The sequence below is a fragment of the Anabrus simplex genome, chromosome 2, assembly GCF_040414725.1.
Source record: "Anabrus simplex isolate iqAnaSimp1 chromosome 2, ASM4041472v1, whole genome shotgun sequence".
Lineage (NCBI taxonomy): Eukaryota > Metazoa > Arthropoda > Insecta > Orthoptera > Tettigoniidae > Anabrus > Anabrus simplex.
The window spans coordinates 132,797,095-132,822,338 of record NC_090266.1 but is presented as its reverse complement, the minus strand read 5'-3'; the positions used below and the strand labels follow the sequence as shown (position 1 = coordinate 132,822,338).

General features: G+C 39.9%; 1 protein-coding gene across 1 annotated transcript in view; it reads right to left on the bottom strand.

Moving 5' to 3' along the window:
* Positions 1–8,431: 8,431 nt before the first annotated feature.
* LOC136862701 (DNA helicase MCM8) overlaps positions 8,432–25,244 on the bottom strand; it is a 661,148-nt gene continuing 644,335 nt past the window's right edge. Inside the window, exon 15 of the mRNA XM_067138907.2 lies at positions 8,432–8,488. Coding sequence (XP_066995008.2) covers positions 8,450–8,488 — 39 coding nt within the window. The 3' untranslated portion in view covers positions 8,432–8,449. The remainder of the gene's footprint in view (positions 8,489–25,244) is intronic.

Below are 25,244 nucleotides of genomic sequence, written 5' to 3'. Positions count from 1 at the left end.
GAGATGGGAGAAAACTAGACTTATAGGATTATATAGAGCCTATACAGGAGAAGAAGCCTGGGGAGATATCCGTGAGAGGCTTCGGTTGGAAAATAATTATATTGGTAGAACTGACCACAAGTACAAAATTAGAAGGAATTTTAGCAGAAGCGATTGGGGTAAATTTTCTTTCATTGGGAAGGGCGTGAAGGAGTGGAACAGTTTACCAGGGGTAGTGTTTGATCCTTTTCCAAAATCTGTACAGATATTCAAGAAGAGAATAAACAACAACAGAAATAATAAATTAAATGTTAGAGGGCATTCGACCAGTGCAGGATATTGTAAATAATAAATGTGTGTGATAAAATTAATTCCATCCCCTGGTCTAAGGAGTTTGGACAGCCCAAGTAGGGGACTGCCTGTAGGGGTGAAGTACAGTGGGGACTTCGAGGGCACTGGGACCGCTACGGTAGCTGTGAAGGCCCTTCAGGAACTCTGAAAAGTGGTGGCAAAAGGGGCTCTGGTTAAGACGCAGCAGGTCGTTATGCTACTTAGGTTCCAAAATGGGTAAAATATAAATATGTAAATAAATTCAATGTTAATTTTAATCTTATACCAGTTGTATAGTATTATTAGAAGTAATTTCACATACCGTACTGTATATGAGTTGACTATGTTTGTAAGATATTATAAGTAGAATTTTGTAAACAATATAAATTTATTAAGGATGATGAGTGTGTTTAATAGAAAAAATTATTAGCGTAAATTGTATAATGTTGTATTCTAGGAAAAATTTTCTTCGTCTCCTGTTAATTTAAAATTTAGTGCTTGACAATAATGTATTTTAGTGTACCATTTGCCACCGAGGTAGACACCTCATTTGCAAATAAAGAGATTTTGATTTGATTTTCGTGGGTGGAATGCACTGTTGATTCACATGAGGATAGAAGGATTCAATTGTATGCAGTACTCGTTTAAAGATTGAAGTCTGAGGTGATGTCCAAAGGTGCATATCATTTATATCTCCGAGTCCGTCCTTTGCCATTAGAATTGATCTCAGAAGCAGAGCCTGACATTTTGCGGAGACGGCGATGTGGCCTAGGCCCTCTTGGGCATCTGGCCTTCTGAGCTGATTTCTTGATATGCAATAGATGTATCCTCGCCATAGATAGTAACTCATTCCAAGGTCCACTCTTTGCGCATGTTTCTCTGAAATGGGAAAGACCTGAGCCGCGTACCATATCTTAGACAGAGCGAATGAGATAATGTGCCATACTTTCTCTATTAGATTAAGATTCCTGCTGAGATGCGTCGTCATTGTGTTCCGAACAGTGTTGATGACTGCAGTCCAATTCTTTTCGACTGTATCCTGAAAATTGCCTGTATATTTCAAACCGAGAATTTTTATTTCTTCTTTGACAGGGATTTCAGCAATTGTAATGTAATTTGGCCTGGTACCGAGAGGTAACAAGACAGATTTCTGATAATTCACTTTCGCGTTGGCGGCTCTTCCATACACGGATATTATTCCAAACAGCTGATCCGATAGGTCTCCGTTCCGTAATAAATGTGTTACGTCGTCGGCATACGTTCGGTCGGTAAACATCTTGTGCGGATTTGGTACATCCTTTAGGAGGTGATGGACAGCTCGAATGAAGGGTTCTACACTTAAGACGAAGAGGATCATAGATAGGGGGCATCCTTGTCGCACTGACTTTCGTATTGGAATAGGTTTGGAGAAATGACCATTGAGGAGTATTCTGGAATGAGCATGAGTGTATAGTTCTAATGATACTACATGTTGACTGTGGAATACCAAACTTATCGAGAATCGTGAACAAATAACCATGGTGAATTCTATCAAAAGCCGTATTGCAGCGTCATTGTGGGGGTAGTGTTCACATAATAATATAGCATCTCTTATTTCTTGGATATTAAAAGTGATTTTTTTGTTCGGAATGCCACACGTCCTCCCTAGCTGAATGATGGTTTCCAGAAACGGCCGTAACCTGTTGGCGAGAACTTTCATAAATAATTTGTAGTCTGCATTTCGTAAGGTTATAGGAGGACAATAGTCTGATACATTTCGGAGCATTGACATTTTTGGAATAAGAATGATTATGCCATCGCTGAATCCAGTTGATTCTTCGGAGTTGTTTAATAGAATGTTCATTAATTCTTTAATGATAGGTCAGTATTTTTGTATAAGGTATAGCTGAGGCCGTCTGGGCCAGGAGCTGATCTGTCACTTGCAGTGCCCTGGGCCTTTAAATCTTCCTCCTCAGTGATCGCACAGGTCAGCTGCTGTTTTCCTTCCTCAGGCAAACGTTGATCTAAGTAGGATAGTATTTTGTTTTGGTCGGGTATATTATCGGCACAATTTATCTTGGTTCATTTACAACCTAGTACTGAATCGGTCGACCTCGGCAATATTCGAGATACGTACTGGCATCCTTTGAAACACAAACTATATATCGCTTAAGCATCGTTGTGTGACATCTGGCGTACACTTTACGTACTAGTACTGTTGTTTACACAGTGAAGCCAAACTATAGAATTCATGTTAGGAAGAGGATTCGCATCGAGAAATGTTATATAATGTGTATGTGACACAGTTGTTGACTTAAGATAAAAACGGTTTAGAAACTTCATATCGATCGATCATACTCTCGATTCATTTCAGATTTCATTTTCATTCAGTTGGCAGCACTACCGGAACCCTCATTACTCCTCACCCCCGTACACAAATGCACCAAGATAAAGTGTGCCGATAATAGATACCTCACCTTCACTACATGTTCTCTGGAAGTATTTTTCGGCTTCAGTAATGCAGTCTCTTGTAGTGGTAAGAATCCTATTGTCGTCTGTAATTAACGAGTGAATGTACTTATTTTTCGCGTTATTCTTTTCGGAGGCAAAGTGGTACAATTGTGCTTTCTCTTCGTGTATGACTGATGTTGCACGGGAGCGAATGATTGCTCCTCGAAACTAGTTTCCTGAATTGAGTTGATTCGGCGTATTACTGCGGTCAAATGGTTGGATACGTCATTTCCGGCTTGCTGACGGGTGACAAGATCGTGAAGAAACACGTAATAAGAATCCAATGTACGGCGACTTTCGATAGCCTTTTCTACTCCCTTTCGTTTGAAAAAGCTCTGAATAGCTGGCTTAAACTTGTATAGCCACGATTTGATCGAAAATTGTCCACCTCTTCGCACTCTAGTTTCCAGATCATTCCACACGAGTGAACATTCATTTTGTATGTCGTCGTCAGACAGTAAGGAGCTGTTTATTTTCCAGTAACCCCTCCCCATCTTTACCGCTGGTCTATGCCCCGCAGTCTTCATCACTACTGCATGTTTATGGCTGAATGGCGCAAAATTTACAGCTACTGCTCGGATATTATTCTCAAATTCTTTATTTACATAAAATCGGTCTATATGTGAAGCACCCGTACCTCGGAATAAAGTATATTAGACTCTGTTACCATGAATAACTTCCCACACATCACAAAGTCTAAGTTCTCGATATATTCTCCCTAATGCCAGGGAGGGATGGAATTCACCTGTCTGATCTTTTGCATTTAATACACAGTTGAAATCACCTCCGAGAGTAATGTTATCGTAATTGTGACTCAGAAAATAAGGCAATTCCTTCTGACTGGAATCTTCCCCTTCTTGGCGTCTGTGTGTTCCTGAGTGTAGATACATTAATCATCAGTGCATTATCTTCGGCAAGTGTGGATGAGATCCTTCCACTCGGGTGACATCCACTGAGTTTGATAGTTATCTCTGCTCTATAGACTATGGCAGTTCCTCTTAAATTTTCTCCTGCACTGATTATATAACTGTATTGAGATCCACGGAAAGCTAAGTTCCTGACGTTAAATTCTTGCATGAAAACTACGTCAAATCATAATCTTCATAAATTCTTTTAGCAAGACCTGCTTGCGCTGACTTCGTAGGCAGTTCATATTCAGAGTACCGTAGCAGCTAACTACTGACGTCACAGCTAAGGTTACCAAGAAATATACATTAGCAGCCTCCATACTCGTTTGGCGTTATTCAACAGCACGTAAATGTAATTCAGATTAGTTTTGTGGAAGACATTTACTTAATTTTATTACTTTCTTCCTATCATACCCCTCAACCGGTCTTCTTAATATTGGATCCCTGTGACTAACTGCTTGGTGGGGTTTTGAATTGGTGGTTTCCGTTTCCATTAAACTACTTTCGTCACCGCCTACTTTATTTTTGTACTTCGCGGAATGCGTCTGCATGACTGGTGTCATTTTTTAAGCCAGTCATGTCACTGTTGGGTGTCGGGAACTGTTCGCTGACAGGTTCACAAAGTTGTATCTGTTTCTGTGAGGGTGGCTCTGATAGTACCGGTACATCTTTTAACTGGGTATTATTCTGGTAGGTCGATGAGCTTAGCGACTGTTCGACTGGGGAATTTCTGTCGCAAACAGGTTCTGTTGTCTCCTCAACGTGGTTGTGTGCCGGCTTGGCTACTTATGTCTCTTCCTCTTCTGTGGTAATTTCTGCCTGTTGTGCGGATGGTGTTTTTACATGTGAGTCTGGCGTATCAGCTGATCGTGTGTCCAACTCTGGAAAATCTGGGGTGAGTTGTGTTGATGTGAGAGGTATGCGTTGCGTCGTTAACTTCCCCGAGGCTGAAGTCAAGATCGCCCAGGTTGGCTTGTCGGGTGTAGCAAGTTATTTGTACTGATAAAGGTCGCTTCGGGCACTCAGTACGATAATGCCCTATCTTACTGCAGCTGGCACAGTTTGGTGGTTGGTTATCATAACTTACTAAAGCCTTACTTCCGGCTGTCTACGTAGGAAGGGATATGTTTTTAAGCATGATGCGTACTGCACGTATACCATTGTGCACCTTATATCGAAAATTGAACTCCACGTTTCATCACTTACTGAAAGTACAGTCCCGTATTGACGCAAAACGTCTGAAATGTGTCCATGAGATGTTTCGATGGGGAGATTAAAAACTCTCACAACTTTAATCCCTAGGCCGGCCGAATCAACAGTTATTTTAATACAATACCCAATTGCTATGAAAAAAGTATTGCTCACCTGCATAGTTCTTGAGAATACGATCAACTTCCACTTGCTTCCTGAAGAGTTGTTGGGAAATTCCGTTGAGTTGTAAGGTTTCGATGTCGGCTTCATTCAGTTTCAAATTTTCAAAAATCCACTCGTGGATTTCGTAGGGGGCTGGTCTTGGAATATCTCGTTCTGTGAATGTGATGACGATTGTATTTTTCCTTTCAATGATCATCGTTCGGTAATGACTTTACTTACTTAAGCGTATACTACGCAAAAGACTTATAAAAAACAGGCTTTAACCACTTCACTGTACGGCTCCATACATGTACACACTTGTGCGAGATGCGTGTTTTTCGTGCTAAGGCTAAACCGGAACTGACCCAAATTGCACTAACAAGAGATCTGAGGTGAACATCTTTTGTATGGATCTCATGAAGTCCATATACTCTAGGTGCCACTGCGTCCCCCGTCGACAGATGTTAGGCTCCTCTTTTTTGAAGCGATGATTGCCTTAAGAGCTTCACGGTGGCATTGGACACACCAGTGGTAATGTCACGTAAGCTCAGTCTGGCAATATAGCCGGGATCTTATTCTTACACTCGTCAGTGTCCTTAACCGCCGTTATCAGCTGACAGAATGGTCAATTCAGAATCATCTCCAAGTTCCTCCTCCACTCGCCTCTTGTTAAATTGGGAGCGGGTACAGCAGTAGGCCTTATGAGTCACACATTTCTGTCTTAACTCCTCAGCCTCTCCAGTAGGTAGTTTGTGGATGGCTGTTTCAACGGAAGAAATTAGCTCCTCAGTGGGAATTTTAGGGGGAGTGACAGCGCAATTGAGACCCCTAACCAGAACAGCCATTTGGTTCTCGGCCAAGGATTTCTTGGAAAGATTTAAGAGTTTTACTAGCATCCGGGTTCGTGCGAGACCGCCTCCAAAAAAGGAAGCTAAACATCTGTCCCCGGAGGACGCAGTGCCACCTAGATTATATGGCCTTCCTAAGATCCATAAAGATGATATTCTCCTCAGACCTATTGTTGGTGCGATAGGTTCTCCTACTTATGCTCTGGCTAAATACCTAAGCAAATTGCTTCATCCACACAGAGGACGTACTGATTCATAAGTTAGGGACTCTCGCTATTTCGTCAACAAGTTGTCAAACATAACCCTTCAACCTAATGCACTTTTGGTGAGTTTCGATGTGGAGGCCTTGTTCACTAAAGTGCCGATAGACTCGGTCATGTCTCTCATTGAACATTTGTTCCCTGAGGACACTACTAAGCTATGCCTTCCATCTATTTCTTGTGGGGTGGGAATTTTTACGACCAGACGGACGGAGTGGCTATGGCACTTTCGCCTATAGTAGCTAATTCCTTTACGGAGCATTTTGAGGAAGAGAAAAATCAGCAATAGCGGAGCACGCTTTATCGTCGGGTCATGATGTCGTGTTCCAAGATGCTCGAGCTCATACCTACACTAGGCACTACAGGTCCAGGATTATACGGGAAGCTGTGGTGATACGTAAATATCCTAACAATTTCAACAGTGACACTGGCTATCAATTAAGTAATACGTAGTTACCAGCCATTAAGGATTTACGTAGGTAGTTCCCCTCCTCCATCCCTTCACTATTGTTATTTTGTTTCAGTGTTTTCCAAATGCGTATGTTCGTCATGGCCAGATGTTTCATTCCAGTCCTGTATCTATGTCATACTTTCATGTGAGTGTACCCCTGTTGTTATGTGACCTCCTCTCAGACTTATTCTGATGGTTCCGTCAGCTTCCGCCTCGGACGCTAGCACTGTATTGCGTCCGGTGAGCCATCTGGTGACGAATGAACGTACCACTTCCACTTCTATTATAACGTCTAAATTCAAACCTCATTTCTTGAGAAGTTTTTCTTCAAATGAATAATATCCTACGGGTAAGATGACTGTCCATTTATAACCTTATATACATTAGCACAATAGCATCATCACCGTGGAATCCATTTATCCCGAGCCATAACTGTATGTTAAAGCAAACCCAGTCCCCTCACTATACTCTGTTAATCAAACAACTTCACCATTCAAAAAGAAACTTCTGTGGACTAGTTGCAAGACAAATGTCATGTCCAATCAATCAAAAAACAACACGAGCTGAACATTTGGGCAACGGTTTCTTCCTAGCAATAATGAGTTCTGTGCACATTGACATTACCACAAAGACGCACACACGAAATGCTGTAAATAAATGTCTACACTATTTTATTTACATGTTATTTACACATATTCTATACATACACACCAATAAGCTGCCCCCGAATCTCGCTCCCCTCGAGTGGCAATCAGATCAATCTACATTGCCTCTCTGATATGTTATTAATTTCTAAGAAGTAAAGAGTTAGCAGGGAACAATGGGAAGTGATACAAGGAGTATTTGCCGGTTTCCGAGTTAGACTCGCTACCACGACAAGAGTTTGTGTTGGTAAGGTGGTGTTAAAGTGTGGTATTAAGGGTCAGGGAAAACCACAAAGGCAGAAAATGGAAAGAGCCTGCGTGTAAAACCTGACAAATTTTGATAGCACATGCAAGGATGTGGGCTGGAAAAGTCCAGAGGTTGTGTTAGTCACGAATATGTGTCATTCAATCATAACTATTTCCTTGCCATTGTCAATTATTATGGGGATCAGTCCTTGTCCTTGCCGGATCGGCTAGGGTCCACTAGCGTCTGGGCTTTGAGCCACAGTTTCGGCCCATTGTCCAGCAGCCAATGGTCTCTGGTGCCAAGTCGCGTTTTGGAGAAGAGGACTAAGAGCCAAGCCTTACGTGGTGTAAGCGGTTATCTTCCTCCGCCTGGCGATTTCCCTCTCGTACGGTGTTGCTGGAGCACACTTGTCACTGTAGATCTGCAATTATACTAAGGTTATTTTTTTTGCTAGGGGCTTTACGTCGCACCGACACAGATAGGTCTTATGGCGACGATGGGATAGGAAAGGCCTAGGAGTTGGAAGAAAGCGGCCGTGGCCTTAATTAAGGTATAGCCCCAGCATTTGCCTGGTGTGAAAATGGGAAACCACGGAAAACCATCTTCAGGGCTGCCGATAGTGGGATTCGAACCTACTATCTCCCGGATGCAAGCTCACAGCCGCGCGCCTCTACGCGCACGGCCAACTCGCCCGGTACTAAGGTTATTCGTTACAATATATTTACATACCATATATACAGATGCCTGCTCTCGTGTCCAGGATTCTAAGTAAGTACAGAGTAAAAATAACACAAATGACTATCTAGATTAGTACTGCTGTCTTCGTTATAGGGTGCGGACTGGTTTCTGCTCCCGTGCCTCAGTCGGGGGAGGAGTTGGATTGATTCGTCTTTGGTCACCTGGCTGCTCTACCATCGTCTTCTTGTGTTGTGTTTCTGATCAATCTTTCCTCGCCTGGGTCTCTGGGGATGAAGACAGCTGTAATCATAGGAACATATTTACATAGATAAATGGTGTCCGCAGTGTAGTGTGTGCTTATGTAATGTATAGGTGTCAGCTTAGAGAGGGGGCCGGCTATTGGCCTCCCGCCTCCCAACCGTGTGGCTGAACAGAATGTGTTTCGGTGTGGGGTAAAAATTAGTATTTAGCGCCCTATCCCGCTTACTAGTGGGTTGATATTATTACGCCATGACCTGGTGTACATTCTGAGTGTTCGTTTAATTATTTGGTGCCTTATCGAGCTGACTTTCGCAATTGCGCGTAGGTGGCGTATTGGTGTGTCGAATGGGAGTCTAGCCGCTGCTCGAATGCATTTATTTTGTCTGTCGAACACGCACACATGTATATACAGGCTCGCTCCACGTGGCATAGCGTCTGCCAAAGCCCACTGGAAGCAATGATCCAAATGCCACATCTTTAAGCGTTTCTTGGTCAACGTAACCTCGTTCGAAATCGGAGCTTTAGGATTGGTTACCGAGCTGTCGATCTACAAATAGCTATCTTGCACGTTCATCCGCGTTGATGAATTACCAACTTCAGCATACACTTTCTGGTCGTAACCCGGGTTTCTAAACCATCTATACTGATATAGTCATTGTTTTCCTTGTTCTACAATCTTTACTGCTAGGCCATGTGCACAGGCTCTAAATCAAACAGAAATTTATACAAAATATAATGATGCACATATGCAGTATCCTCTGACTACAAATTCTTCTTACAATATTACGTTCCTATATCTTAATTTAACAAACTCACATTATACCCACTAGTTTATACACTAAAGCAAATGGAAATTGCAACACCCAGGAGTGGTGCTACATTGCTGCAATTGAACAAGCAGGACGAGTGTTCAGTTGTGATTCGATGATTACACTTTCAGGTCCCTCTGACCGCAAGTTTGGACAACAATCAATACAGGATGTGCCCACCACGAGCTGCAATACATTGATGAATTCATCGAGGCATGGAGTCAATAAGGCCCTTCAACGCTTCCTATGGAATTATGGCCCATGTTTGCTGCACTGCACGGGTCAGTTATTCCAGAGTTGTGGGTGGCTGGGGACGGTTGGCCAGTTGACGACCCATCATGTCCCACACATACTCAATAGGACTGAGGTCCGGGGATCTGGCGGGCCATTCTAAGGTTGTGATGTCGTGGAGAGATTCTCTGGAGATGCGTGCAGTGTGAACCCGGGCATTGTCCTGCTGAAACATCCCATTAGCAATGTTCGCCATCATAGGGACAGCCACTGGAATGAGTACCATATCAACGTACTGTCGAGCAGTCATAGTGCCCTCAACATGCACTAACTGTGATTTCACATGAAAGTCAATAGCCTCCAGACCATAATGCTTGGTGTTGGCCCTGTGTGCCTCTCGACAATAAGATCTGGGCGGCCCCTCTCCCCGGTATGTCGGCGCACACGATTCCGGCTATCACTGAGGGCAAGACAGAAGTGCGATTCATCACTAAAGACGACCCTATGCCATTCGTCGACCCACGTCGATATTTCTCGACACCAGGCCAGCCTTACACGTCGCTGTTGTGGGGTCAATGGAACACCTTCTGCGGGGACACAGGCTCCTAAGCCAACTGTACGCAGGCGATTACCAATTTTTGTTGTGTACCGTGGGGTGCCACAGCTGCCCGAATTTGCGCTGCTGTTGCATGGGGTTCCATCCGGGCCATGCGAATGATGCGGCGATACACTCTCTCTCACAGTTGTCCGTCGCGCTGGGCCTGTGCCAGGTCTACGAGTGTGGGTACTTTCATTGGACCATTGCTGCCATACACATTATACCATAGATGCCTGTCGGCCAACACGCGCAGCGACAGTCCTCAGGGATAATCCAGCGTCACACAGCCCGATTATCAGAGCCCTCTCAAACGGCGACAGTTGTTGATAGCTTGCTCTTCTCTGTCGTCGAGGCAAGTCAACTACGCTACACCAGAGTCCGTATACTGGAGTTGATTCCTCCGCGACCAATCACGTGGGGAGACCTGTAGCAACAATCAAATGGGTCTGAAAATTTGATCGTTTACATACCTACATGGCATCGTTCCATATCTTGAAAAACAACACAAACGACCAATGCCTTCATGGTGTTGCAATTTCCATTTTCTTAAGTGTATTACAAACTATTTTACGAACATTTCATAACCTAAAATCAGGGAACGTACTCTTGTACGGTTACAAGCTCATGCAAGTTTGAGCCAAGTGCACGAAAGGCCGTGTTCCTGGGCTTTGCAGTGGATCGCAAGGCCTTCAGAATTTGGATCCCTGAGAAACGTCGAGTGGCGAATTTGCGCAAAGTAACGAATCCACAAAGACGCACACGAGATGCTGTCAGTTGGTACAATTATTTTATTCGCATCTATTTACAAATTAAGCACACAAATAATCTTAATCACTGCTCTCACAAACAAAACACTCACATCACAAGCCGCCATTTTAAAAATAACTGAACGTCACTTCAATATGGAGATTGCAACTATTGCATGACAAACAAGATAAATATTCTTGTTACATCGTAACTCTACTGAACAATAACTCTCTTCGCCGTCAAGATCGTCTCCTTATATATGTACCTGGCCAGGCTTCCATAAAGATACGTTAAAAATATATTTTTGAACATTCTAGACTGCCTAATACATAGATTATAATGTACAGAACATTCTCAATCGTTCTAGTGCCTATTACCATTCTGGAAGTTATGGCGTGTTTCATATTTATGGATTACAAATTATATATACAGCTAAGAATGAATTATATACAGTTAAGAATGAATTATTTAAAATTTCTTACATTTCTGTACTGATATAAATGTCTATGTACAGTGCATGTTTCATGATATAATCTCATATACAGTACGATCATTCGACTACGTAAATAATAATAATAATAATAATAATAATAATAATAATAATAATAATAACAACACTTTCATGACAACCTCACACACACTACGATCATTCGACTACGTAAACAATAAATCTAATACTAACTGGATGTACTTCACTTCGTAGCCATACGTACAAGTAATAATAATAATCGTGAAATAATAATATTAATAATTCGAGCACGACATTTTCATTAGTTACCCTTGGGTGAGAGAATATTATTTTCAAGTTATATCTGTTTATCACACTTGCGTCAAACGTCCAGTTCTGAAAGAGCTTTAGAAAATGGATGGTCGCCGTCGTGAGGATTTCCACCCAGAACGGATGACCGATATCATCAAAACTGTTGACGATCTGAGTGTTGATGAGAGACCAGCGAAACATGTGTTGACAATGGAAACATTTGACGTCGTGGTGAGCAGGGATAACTCGACCAACATTCAAGTTCAGCAAGGATATATAGAACTGAATTTGCCAGATTAAGAGGACGAACCAAATTTCTTGGGCTTTGATGTGGATCCAGTTGCTGTTGAAGTTACATCGTTGACGAAGTACAGGCCGAGCAGGCCTAAGAGGGTTCCAACTGGAAGACCAGGCAGACCAAGGAAGCACCAGGTTACTGAAGAGGGAGTCTGAGATCATGCAGATATGTTGTAACTGTGCAGAGTATGATCCCAACTTCAGGTTACGAAATGTTTGTATACGCCTGACTATCTCCCAATTTTAGGTTAGGAAATTTTCGTAAAATAATTTGTAATATAAACGAGTAGATATCATGTCAGTTTTTAAATTAAGATGTAAGAACATAATATTGTAAGAGGAAGGTGTTGTTAGGGAATATTACATAGTGTAATTATGTATAAATTTCTGTTTGTGTAATAGTACCATCGTTGGATGCGCGAGCGAGTGGTTGGCTGTTCCAAGAGCTCTGTATTATATCAGTGATAAAGTAGTTAATAGTTGCAGAAATCTAGCAAATTGTGTGTGTGTGTGTGTGATACATTTAGTTCCACAAATATTGGTGTTAAGTTGTTTGTTTGTAATAATCTGCGATTAGTGGTATTTATTTACAATTTTCTCGCTGAGTAGTCCCACTGCGTGAAAGAAGAAATATCTCTCTCTCTTTAATATTATTATTAAAATATCAGTGAAAGAAGAAATATATCTTTGTTTTAAATATTATTATTAAAATATCAGTAGATTTGTTGATAAAATACTTACAAAGACGGGATATTAAGAAGTCGTAACTTCGGCAGCGGTTATAGTCCATTAGTGCAGGCATTTGACAGGGTATTTTAAATAGCAGTTCAACGGTTCCTCCTATCACGCAGGTAATAACGTCTTTAACCCTTAATTAGTCGCTCACGGAGATTTCCTCTGGGCCGATTACATTTTGCACGATACTGAACTTCCCAGTTGAACTGTAAGTCCTGGCCACAAAAACATACATGGTAACGAACAAGCTGATCGATTAGCCAAAGAGGCTTCCATATTAACTACACCCCCGCAAAAATTTACTGCTCCAGCATCTGATTTCTTTTCTCTGTTAAAAAGCCAACAAAAGAGATCGTGGCAAAACTTATGGAGTGCATCAACACGCTTGAAGGGAACTTTCTATCATAGTCTCCAACCACTATTACCTACAACGCACTGGTATCATAAAGCAATATACACGGAACTACTCAGCGAAAAAATTGTAAATAAATACCACTAATCGCAGATTATTACAAACAAACACTAAACACAATATTTGTGGAACCAAATGCATCACACACACACACACACACACACACACACACACACACACACACACACAATTTGCTAGATTTCTGCAACTATTAACTACTTTATCACGGATAGAATACAGAGTTCTTGGAACAGCCAACCACTCACTCGCGCATCCAAACAAACAGACAAACAGAAATTTATAGAAAATTGCACGTACGCAATATTCCCTAACACCTTCCTCTTACAATATTATGTTCTTACATCTTAATTTAAAAACTCACATGATATTTACTCGTTTATATTACAAATTATTTTACGAAAATTTCCTAACCTAAAACTAAAACCTAAAACAGTTACAACACACCTGCATGATCTCAGACTCCCTCTTCAGAAACCTGGTGCTTCCTTGGTCTGCCTGGTTTTCCAGAGAGAAGCCTCTTAGGCCTACTCGGCCTGTACTTTGCCAACGATGTAACTTTAACAGGAACTGGATCCACATCAAAGCCCAAGAAGTCTGGTTCGTCCTCTTACGACTTCGCCTTAACCACGCTCTAGGAAAGGTTATTCCACTGAAGCTCAACTTGTAGGATTCCAGCAAGATATAGCAGATATCCCGGAATAAGGACGTCAAATGGACCGTATCGCGATTGACCTGTCTAAAACATTTCATAGGTTGGATCATGGGAGACTACTGGCAAAAATGAGTGCAATTGGACTAGACAACAGAGTGACTGAATGGGTTGCTATATTTCTAGAAAATAGATCTCAGAGAATTAGAGCAGGCGAAGCTTTATCTGACCCTGTAATAATTAAGAGGGGAATTCCTCAAAGCAGTATTAATGGACCTTTATGTTTTCTTATATATGTAAATGATATGAGTGAACAAGTGGATTCAGCGGTAAGACATTTTGCCGATTATGTTATTCTGTATAGAATAAGTTACAATAACTTACAAGATTTTCAGCAACTGCAACGTGACCTCGGTAGTGTTGTGAGATGGACAGCAGGCAATGGTATGTTGATAAACTGGGTTAAAAGTAAGATTGTGAGTTTCACCAATAGGAAAAGTCCTCTCAGTTTTAATTACTGCGTTGATGGGGTAAAAGTTCCTTTTAGGGATCATTGTAAGTACTTAGGTGTTAATATAAGGAAATATCTTCATTGGGGTAATCACATAAATGGGATTGTAAATAAAGGGTAGAGATCTCTGCACATGGTTATGAGGGTGTTTAGGGGTTGTAGTACGGATGTAAAGGAAAGGGCATATAAGTCTTTGGTAAGACCCCAACTAGAAGATGGTTCCAGTGTATGGGACCCTCACCAGGATTACTTGATTCAAGAACTGGAAAAAAATCCAAAGAAAAGCAGCTCGATTTGTTCTGCTATACGTTGTGAAGGAGATTTGGATAAATTGTAATTGTTTAATCGTAATGTTGTTACTCTTTCAACTTTGATTTTTCATGAGCAATGGCATGGAATTTTTCGTTTATTATCAAAATGTAAGAGGACTTAGAACTAAGGTTGATATATTTATCCAAAATCTCCTGTGCTCTTCATACGATATTGTTGTACTTACTGAGACTTCTTTATCAAATAGTATATATGATAGTAAATTATTTGATAGTATATATTTAGTGTTGAGAAATGACAGAGATCCTTTAGTATCTGGTAAGGAGCGGGGTGGAGGAGTTTTGACAGCCGTCAAAAAAAATTTCAAGGCTAAACCATTATCCAAGTACTCTAAACAGTATTGTGAATCACTTACTATTTGCATCTCAAATAATAACAAGAAGTTATTTATAAATGTTGTATACATTACTCCAGCCATCATGTTTAACAGTTTATCAGGACTACTTTGGTTATTTAGAAAGCATTGATAATCTTACGATTTCGGATTGCGTTATCGTGGGTGATTTCAATCTTCCTGAAATTATTGGTACTGGTTACTCATTTACAGAAGAAACTGTGACTAGTAAAAGATTGGGTCAATTGATATCATATTTAGGTCTAACGTCGTACAATAATATTCTTAATTACAATTTTAGGACGCTGGATCTTGTACTGGCCAACTTCATAGTTGATGTGAAACGTGAAGAATTTGCTCTTGTGTATGAAGATTTACATCATCCCCCACTCTGTTTATCATTACCTCTAGTAAAGAAGTGTTCATTACAAAAAATATAAATCGAGAATACTATGATATCAAGAAAGCGGATTTTCTACAACTGTATTACGACTTAAGAGATATTGATTGGAACCCGTTGTATACCTATCAGAATGTGGATGAGGCTGTGGATTTCCTTTACTCGTCAATATATAGATGCTTTGATAATTGCATACCTAAGGGTCAAGTCATTAAAAAATAAAAAATTCCAGTCTGGTTTCATCACGATATCATTCAGACAATCAAAAAGAAAAGGAAATGTGCCAAAAAGAGGAAATTCTCCAGGTACTATGACGAATTTCCTTTACTCGTCAAAATATAGATGCTTTGATAATAGCATACCTAAGGGTCAAGTCATTAAAAAATCAAAATTTCCAGTCTGGTTTAATCACGATATCATTCAGACAATCAAAAAGAAAAGGAAGTGTGCCAAAAAGAGGAAATTCTCCAGGTACTATGACGAACGATTCAAACAACTCAGATCTGAATTGAAAGTAAAAATAAATAACGCACATCGAGATTATATCAGTGAATTAGAGGTAACTTTAAAATGTGTTATAACACATTTCTGGAGGCACGTTAAAAATAAGCGACTCACGAGATCAGGAGGAACTACGTCTGAGTATAGTGGTGAGAGATACGAAGGCGGTAATGTTGTTCATGGCTTTGCACGATATTTTTCGTCAGTTTATGTCAAATCAGATTTTAATTATACTTTGGATGATTTGGCTTTGGATGACATTCCTCTATTTCCCTCTGTTGATATATTATATGTCAGCGAGATTTCTGTTGAAGAGGTGAAAAATACTATTAATTGTAAACTAAAGCCTAAAAGATCGAGTGGTCCTGATGGCATACCTCCATATATAATTAGGGCTTGTGCCGATTTATTGGCTAATCAATTAACTTTCATTTCTAACCTTTCTATTCGCACTTCATCCTTTCCTGAAAAATGGAAAGTCGCTAAGGTTACGACCATTTTTAAGACAGGCAGTTTTGTAACGATATCTAATTATCGTCCCGTGTGTATTATCAATGCCGTAGTTAAGGTACATGAACATATATTGCACCATAAGATTTATAACCATGTTAAGATTGCTCTGTCAGAATTTCAACATGGATTTGTACCCAATAGATCAGTTATCACCAATCTTTTGGGCTATACTCAAATTTTGTATGATATCATAAATACCAACGGAAGGACTGGTGTTGTTTATATGGATTTGGAAAAAGCATTCGATAAAGTCGACCATAGAATTTTAATTACAAAAATGTATAAATTTGGTTTTTGTAAACAGTTGTTGCAGTTAATTTGTTCATATTTAAGAAACCGATAGCAGTTTGTTTATTTTAACAATGGAATTTCAGATAATTTTATCAGTCCTTCTGGTGTTCCGCAAGGTTCAAATCTTGGACCTCTTGTTTTTAATTCTAATTAATGATTTACCAGACAATATTTGCCACTCTAACTGTTTACTTTTTGCTGATGATTTGAAACTTTACAAATACATTAGCGACCACCACGACCGAGACGAGTTGTAAATGGACATTAATAATGTCATTTCTTGGTGTGAAATTAATAATTTGTCTTTGAATGTTAGTAAATGTAAATACATGACGTTTACCAGGAGGAAGGAATTTGAAGTCTCAGTCTATCATATACGGGGGGAAAATTGGATAGGGTTTTAACGTTTAAGGATCTTGGTATAATTTTTGACGGTAAGCTAACTTTCAACAATCATATCAATACAATAACAAAGAATGCCCACCGAATGCTAGGATTTTTGATAAGAATTTCGAGACCATTTACTCAGCCCTCTGTACTGAATAAATTATATATTACCTTGGTACGAAGCATACTGGAATATTCTGTAATAATCTGGAGCCCGTATACAAAACAACAAGTGAATGCCATTGAAATTATACAAAACAAATTCCTACGTTACCTTTATTTCAAAACTTTAAAGACTTTTTGCCCTTTCGACACATCAACCCAGTTATTAAGGAATATTTTACAATTTACTTCATTGAATACCAGACGGTCCCTAATTTTTATACAAATACTAAGAAAAATTGTAATAGGACGATATGATTCCTTGGACCTGTTAAGACGCATTTCATTCCATGTTCCGCAGACAAGATCACGTCAGCACCAATTATTTCACGTTCAAACGTCAAGAACATTGCATCAGTCAAATTCACCTTTCGTAAAAATGACAACGCTTTACAACACCATAACAAAAGAAGTCGATATATTCACCAAATCGGATAAAGAATTCAGTAAGAAACTAGAAGCCTGCCTTTACAATTTGTAAATTTTTGATAATTCCTTCTTTCTGGTATTCTTCATACTTCCCAGTGTACTCATCCATGTTTTAAGTTTCTTTGTTTTTGCATTATCTTTTGCTTTGTATTACTGTGTGATTTCTTAATGAATTTTTCATTTATTATACTGTAAATGGTATCATATATAATGTTAATTTTGTTCTATTTCGTTTTTTGTTCATTTTTAACTTTGTTTTTGTTAAACTTTAACTTCATAGATAGAGATTGTTACTGAATGTCAAGGAGGTACTTAATTGGGTATAAAACCTGTGTACTTTCAGATAAATAAATATAAATAAATAAATAAATAAATAAATAAATAAATAAATAAATAAATAAATAAATAAATTTCCGACAAAAGAGTAGCGTTACAAAAATCTTGCAAAGATTGGGCTGGGAAGAACTGGTAGAAAGAAGACGAACTGCGCGACTAAGTGGTATGGTCCGAACTGTCAGCGGAGAGATGGCGTGGAATGGCATTAGCAGACGAATAAGTTTCAGTGGCGTCTTTAAAAGTAGGAAAGATAACAATATGAAAATAAAGTTGAAACTCAAGAGGACAAATTGTGCAAATATTCATTTATAGGAGGGGAGTTAGTGATTGGAATAACTTACAAAGGGAGATGTTCAATACGTTTCCAATTTCTTTGAAATCATGTAAGAAAAAGCTAGGAGAACAACAGATAAGGAATCTGCCACCTGGGCGACTGCCCTAAATGCAGATCAGTTGTGAATGATTAATTTATTAACACCCCTCTATAAATTTAGATTTCGTCTACACCAGCATCCACTATGTGATTGTGGTTCAGCAGAATCTACCCGACGCCGCCTGTACTCAAGCTTACTAAATTTAAATCTCCTTCTACGAACGTGCATTGCATGTCTGGTCTATATCCCCTCTCCCACGATACTCAGTATATTAAATTAGTTCTTTGATGAATCGCATATACACCTCTAATCATTCGTAAGATACATTATTCGCCATCATATCAATTGTTTCTTAATATATTTGTCTCACTATTCGTATACTTCATATTAGGAATCTATCTTTTGAATTACTTCCCCTATTACGCCTGCGTTTAACCCAGTCTTCATAGCTACTGTCTATTGTCATACTTCCTCCCCCCCAGATTGCGGGTACTCCTTCATCTGACGTCATATTATCACAGCGTTACGAGGTTTGGATAGCTGCTTCCGACATCAACAAACCCTTCCTCAACCTATGTCCCCCCCAACACCATTTGTTAATTCAATACTTTCCCTCAGTCCAACGACCCATATTCCTTTAATGTTTCGGCCCTCAGTAGTTACACCTACTTTGCCTTTCTTGATCCGGTCTTCTTCGTCTTGTAATAAGTCGCTGAGGTGGATCACTCTGGCGTTAAAATTAGCACCTTGTGTCCTTGTGTGTTTCCTATATATACTGAGCATTATATAAGAAATGTTTACCACTAACGGTTGTATATGGGCTACGATTTCTAGTGAGCTTTTTCGTGTGCCTTTGTACCCACTATTTGTGCCCTGTTCACTCTCTTCTTAACTCAATCAGCAAGTCCTTGTCCATAAGGCAATTTTGAGAACATTATCTGTACACAAATTTATAGGAGTTCGGTGCGAGTGTAGTATCGTATAATTGTTTATAAGTATTGTATCTGGGTGACATAACGAGTCCATAAACATTTCAAGAAGAAGAAGAAGCAGAACTGTGGGTCTCCCCATCCCTATACCTTTCTCCTTGTATAATTGTCAACATTTCGGGGCGATCGTGCATTCTGTGCGCGAGTGTGGGATCATTGTTTTGACGAGTGACATCGCCTGGACGTTTCCTCCATGTGCGATTAAGTAAATTACCTTATATGTTAGTGCATATATTATTATTATTATTATTATTATTATTATTATTATTATTTTTGAGGTCGATGACCTTGTTGTTTTGTTCTTCTAAACTTATTTTAAAAAATATTACGAGTATTTCATATTTCATATGATGTGACCGTCGTAGGTAATGGCGAGTCTCACGAATTTAATATCATAAGATCATTCGACATATTTAAGGTGTACCGTATTCATCTTTTATATCAAACAAATTGTGTAAAAGTAACCTACAAGTAGTTAAAAGGGATTATTTTAATTATACCGAAGAAGTTATTTTAATTATACCGAAGAATACTGCAAACGAACATGCCAAAACAACATTTCAAAGGACGAAATTGACGCGCATTTTTAACCCCGGAAGTTACCTTCGTGCACGACTTGTAACGTACCGGTAATAAATTTCGTTCGACTAGACAAGGGTTAAATAACGCGATACTGTTGTAAATTTTGTTTAAAGAAATGATTTCAACAGAATATACAGTATTTCACTGGCGAAATATTGAACAGTTATATTGTTATTGATTATTGTCGCTCTTCATATTCAAATATTGGCATTGTTGGCTGCAGTCATGAACAAATGATGTAGTGTATCACGAAAATATAAATAAAAATCAGCTGATTTTTGTATTCCGATCATTTGTAATTCAGAGTAGGCAGTTAAAGTGTCCGTAATTTATATGTCAAACCCTCGATCTTTCAGTATTTACGAGCGGTTAGCTAATAATCAAGTTCCAATATCCCAGTAATTGCAATTCAATTCCGTGGCGCAGTTTAGACGGAAATACTTTAAGAAATTATTGTACAAACCTCACATTTTTCAGCATTTAAGGACACTTTTATTCTTCGTGCCGCGGAGTAAGGAAAATAATAGCAATCCACCATCTGTAATAATCACATAACCACATTTCAGTTGAGAATTGTAGGGTAGATACGGTATATTAGATAGTATCTTACCTGTTATATTCGTGTGTATTTTTGTGCAAACGGCAAGTTTAATTTCTATTTCAGCATAGTAGGACAAAGGTCGGTACTTGGTAGTCATGTGTTTCAACTGTGTTTTAAGGTTGCAATCTCCATGTGAAGTGACATGCAGTTGTTTCAAAATGGCGGCCATTTTGATGTTCTCGGAGTGAAGTGTTTTTTTGTGATACAGTGATTAATGTTATGCGTGTGTTAATTTGTAACTAGATGTTGATAAATAATTTTGTACCTACCAACAGCATATCGTTTGCGTATTTGTGGATATGTTAAGGTTAGGAAGCTGCAACTAAGGTGGGGAGAAGAAGCATATAAAGCTGGTGTTGAATTCCCTTGAAGAAATTACCCTATTCTCTAAACTGAACATGCAGTTGTTCAAAATTTTCACTTAATTTTGACTCTTTTGTGGTGATATCATACAGAGTGTTAATAGACTGAAGGGTAGACTTTATCATGGTTATCTGCTCCTTTGTTAACTTAATTAAGGATAGCTGTTCCTGCTCTAATTCATTAATTTTACTTTGATAAAAATCAGCATGCTCTTGATCGAGTGTACAAAACAGCGCCTTAGCTACGGTACCTACTACATTTATTAATCCTCTTTTGTTTCGTCTGCCTTCGATATCTGATACTTTTCCTTTTGAGATTTTCCGTATTATGTCCCTTATTCCCTGTATACGTTGTAATTGTATTTCTACTAATCTCACGTCATGTTGAGACAAGGTAAGTGCATTTCCTTCTCAATATAAATGCACAAATTCTGCGTCTTTTGCAGGTTCTTACGAGTTAAAATATACAACTCAGATAATTTGTTTAATCGGATGTACGCGACCAGTTTCTATTCTGTTGTGTATAGTCGCACTTCACACTTTCTTCAAAGTATACGCCTGGCGTGTTGTTGTACTGAGTTATCTGCAAGTCTAATGGTACTCCATATACGGTGGCTAGTGTTATCATAACCAAGGCCGTCGCCCTGAACATCGTGCCTGCTTGGCTGCGTTCGCCTGTAATTCAAATACGGTCTCTCTTATCTACGGTAGTGCTGACATAATGGTGTATTATGCTAAGTTTAGCACCTAGATGTTAGTATGACGAGGTGCCATTGCTTATTTCTGAGTGATTTTTGAAATATCTGCACTAGACATTATCACTCTCACCGATTATATGGCGGCTTACGGCGCCATGAGTCCTGGGTTCACAGTACCTTTGCATCACATAATTGGACTTGGGATATGGCTTGGAATTGCTCGATTGACCTTCAAGCAATTGGATAGCTACCCTGATTTGCGGGTAAAAATCCTTCTCAAGATGGTAACTCCCGACCATGATTGGCTCACCTTCTGGTACTCAACATGCTCCGAGAGAGGACGGTCGTCCGGGCTCAGTGATATCTCCGTAATTTGAGTACCAGAACTTTACCTTGTGGATGGCGCGCTGTGGTGCTCACCCAAAGTCGCCTATACAGTGTGCGTAGGGTATGCAGAGTGGTGAAGAGAAACATGTAGAGCAAATCTGTTGGTATCTCTCTATCAGAATACGGTTCATGTTGAACTTATCCGTTATGTTGATAATGTTACTACTACTGAGGTGGATACACTTTGGAAATTTTCCTCTGAAATACTTCAGAGACAGAAACTCTTCTGTCTACCGTCACTCTTTCCACTGTGTTCGAGCTCGGGACTGAATAACATCATAAAAGTGTAAGATTTCTCTCTGAAATGACTGGATTCTTCCAGGATTTTGTGCACGCTACAATCTGTTCTTCGAGAAATTTTTCTCAGTCCGAATTTGCTGTATGCGGTGTAGTTACCTCTTAACGGTTGCTCTTACTATAAACTACTTAAACTCGTAGATATTCGGTCAGGGTAATATGTCCCTGTCTTGGCCTATGTTCTTGCCTGCGCTTGTCCCTTGAATAGGGAGTCCATTAATCGCTTGATATGATTGATTGGACGGACCGTGGTGCTATTCTGCCTGTGTCTTGTGCTTAAAATTCTCTCACTCTTACCGTGTGTGCTGTGTTGTTTGTGTAATCTCTCGGCACCACATGGGTTTTCCCATGTTCTTTTTATTACTAGGACTCAACTGTTCTGTTTAGTAGTAAGAGAATTACTGTACAGCTGATCGTACCATTCAGTTTCCGAACAATTCAGCTGTGACTGTAACTTAATCATGGTTTCTTGCCCTTCATATTGGCTAAGTTGGGTGTGATTTCACTAATCACAACGTTTATTTATAAGGATAACAAGTTATGGGCTGGTAATATCCCTGTTAAGTCTCAATTAATACTAGGCCTTCTGGCTTCATTGCGTAAGTGAAGTTCGTGCTCAACTCTAGACCTCGTGGGTCAAGTTCGGCGAGGGTTGACGTCTGGACTCACAGCCTCTCCATTGTGGTCCCACTGACAGGTACTAAGGATCGTGCAATGTTTGACGTCCCGTACAAACAATCCAGGCTCTGTGTATTTCTAGGCTGAAATTTCTAATATCCCTAATTTAGCACGTGGCCTGATTGGGTATTTACACTAACCCCATCAGCGGCCATCAAAAATTAAAATTGCCGTTGGGGTAAAGGGAGTGTGGCTAACCGCAGCCTAAAATAGAGCAATTCATTACTATCTGCGATCTCCTAGTTGATATATAGCTTCAACCTATTTTTATAGACTCTGGTTTGTTTTCCTTGTTTATTTAGCTGAAGTGTGCAGTTCACACCATCTACCTTTGTTATTCTGTAAGGACCTTGATACGGAGGGGATAACTTCGACTTGCTACAACTGTCGTCTTAGGGTATCATTACGTAGTAGTACTAAGTCTCCTACTTTGAAGGAAACTTCATGCCACATGGTATCGTACCGTTCTTTCTCTTTCTCTTTACTTTTCACTAGCCTTCATAGCTATCTCGTGAATCTCTTGACGTCGCTGGGTCAATTCCTCTACGACATTTTGATATTCATTATGGTTCTGTTCGGGCTTCTTCTGAAGTACCCCTGGAATATTGGCCTTTCTTCTGAATATCAATTCAAATGGTGTGTATCCAGTAGTGGTATTGTACACAAACATAGCCATTGGGAGACACTTATCCCAATTGTTGTGAGCGCTACACACATAATATCTCAGAAATTCACCTAGAACTCTGTGTGATCTTTCTAGGCTTCCGTTTGATTGTGGTCGGAAAGTGGCTGTTTATACTTCCTTAATTCGCAATGTCCGACATAGCTTCTTAAACACATCCCCCATGAAATTCGCACCTTGACCTGTCAAGATCATTCCGGGTATAACAAAAATGCTAATTACATTATTGATCCGAGTTCTAGCTACTGTCTCTGTGCTCTGATCTTGCATCGCACTCACGACCAGGTACTTCGATAACTGGTCCTGACAAGTAAATATATAGCAATTTCCAGCCTCCGTTAAATCCATGGGGCATACGACATCTAATGATACTTTATCAAACACCGTGACAGGTATATCCACAATTACCATTGGCGCCTTCACTTCAGGCCCGGTAATCTTATTTTTCTGACAAGGACACGAATAAACATAGTTTTCTATATCTCTATGCATTCCATCCCATTGGATGGATGTAGTCCCTGACTCTAGCATATGCTCTAGCAATGCCTTGGTGACCTCCGACCAGCGAAACATGTGCTTCTTGAATTATTTCTAATTTTTCTTGCTCTGTTACCTCTAACTTCTGGCTACCTGTAGCAGGCGCTTCTGATCCATCCTCAGGCTCTGTCAGCTCTACCAAAACGTCCTCGGATTCAGAGCTGAGTCCGTTTGTCTGTTTATATTCCCCGTTCGAACTTGTGTTAGGGGTCGACGCCTCACCGCTACTTCCTCTCCCGTCACCTGCTGTCTCTGCCTCTTGGCCTTCAGAGCTAACTACCTTTACCTCGTGTTCAAGTACTACAGGTATTCGGCTCAGGGCATCCGCGTTACAGTTACGCTTGGCCTCCTTGTACACGATATCAAAATTGTACTCCGCTACTTTAAGTCTAAATTTGAGTATTCTAGAGGAGGGGTCTTGTACAATAAAGACGCAGTTTAATGGCTAATGGTTGACACCACAGTAAAATGGCGTCCAAACAGGTATGGAGGAAAATATTTCACACCGAATACTATGGCCAATGCTTCTCGTTCGGTGGTACTGTAATTTATTTTGGCCTTATTAAGCGTCCTACTGGCATAGGCTACAGGCAAGTCCTTGCATAATGGGCCTTGCGACAAAATAGCATCTAGTGCCTCTCCACTTGCATCTGTGGTCAGGATAAACGGTTTCTCAAAATCTGGATACTGTAAGATTGGGTTTTCAATGAGTTTTTGCTTCAGAACTTGGAATGCACGTACCTGTTTTTCTGTCCCCACATAGGGTACATCCTTCTTTAGGAGTTCATACAGCGGTTTCACTATTTTGGTATAGTTGGGTATGAATCTACGATAATAGCCTGACAACCCTAAGAATCCCTGTAACTGTTTTGTGGTGGTTGGTTGTGGAAAATCCCTTTCTGCTTGGGGTTTCCTTTCATCAGGCTGGACACCGTCCTTCGTATTGACGTGTCCTCAGGAGGTGACCTCAGTGCGCAAGAATTCGCGCTTATCTGGCCCTAATTTCAAGTTGCTTCTCTTAGCTTTTGAAATACATCTGGAAGCTTCTGATAATGGTCTTCTATCGAGCTTCTGTAAATAATTACGTCATTAGAATAACAGAGGCATTTATGTCCTCTAGACCTGTCAATGCGGTTTTCGTTAACCGTGTGAATG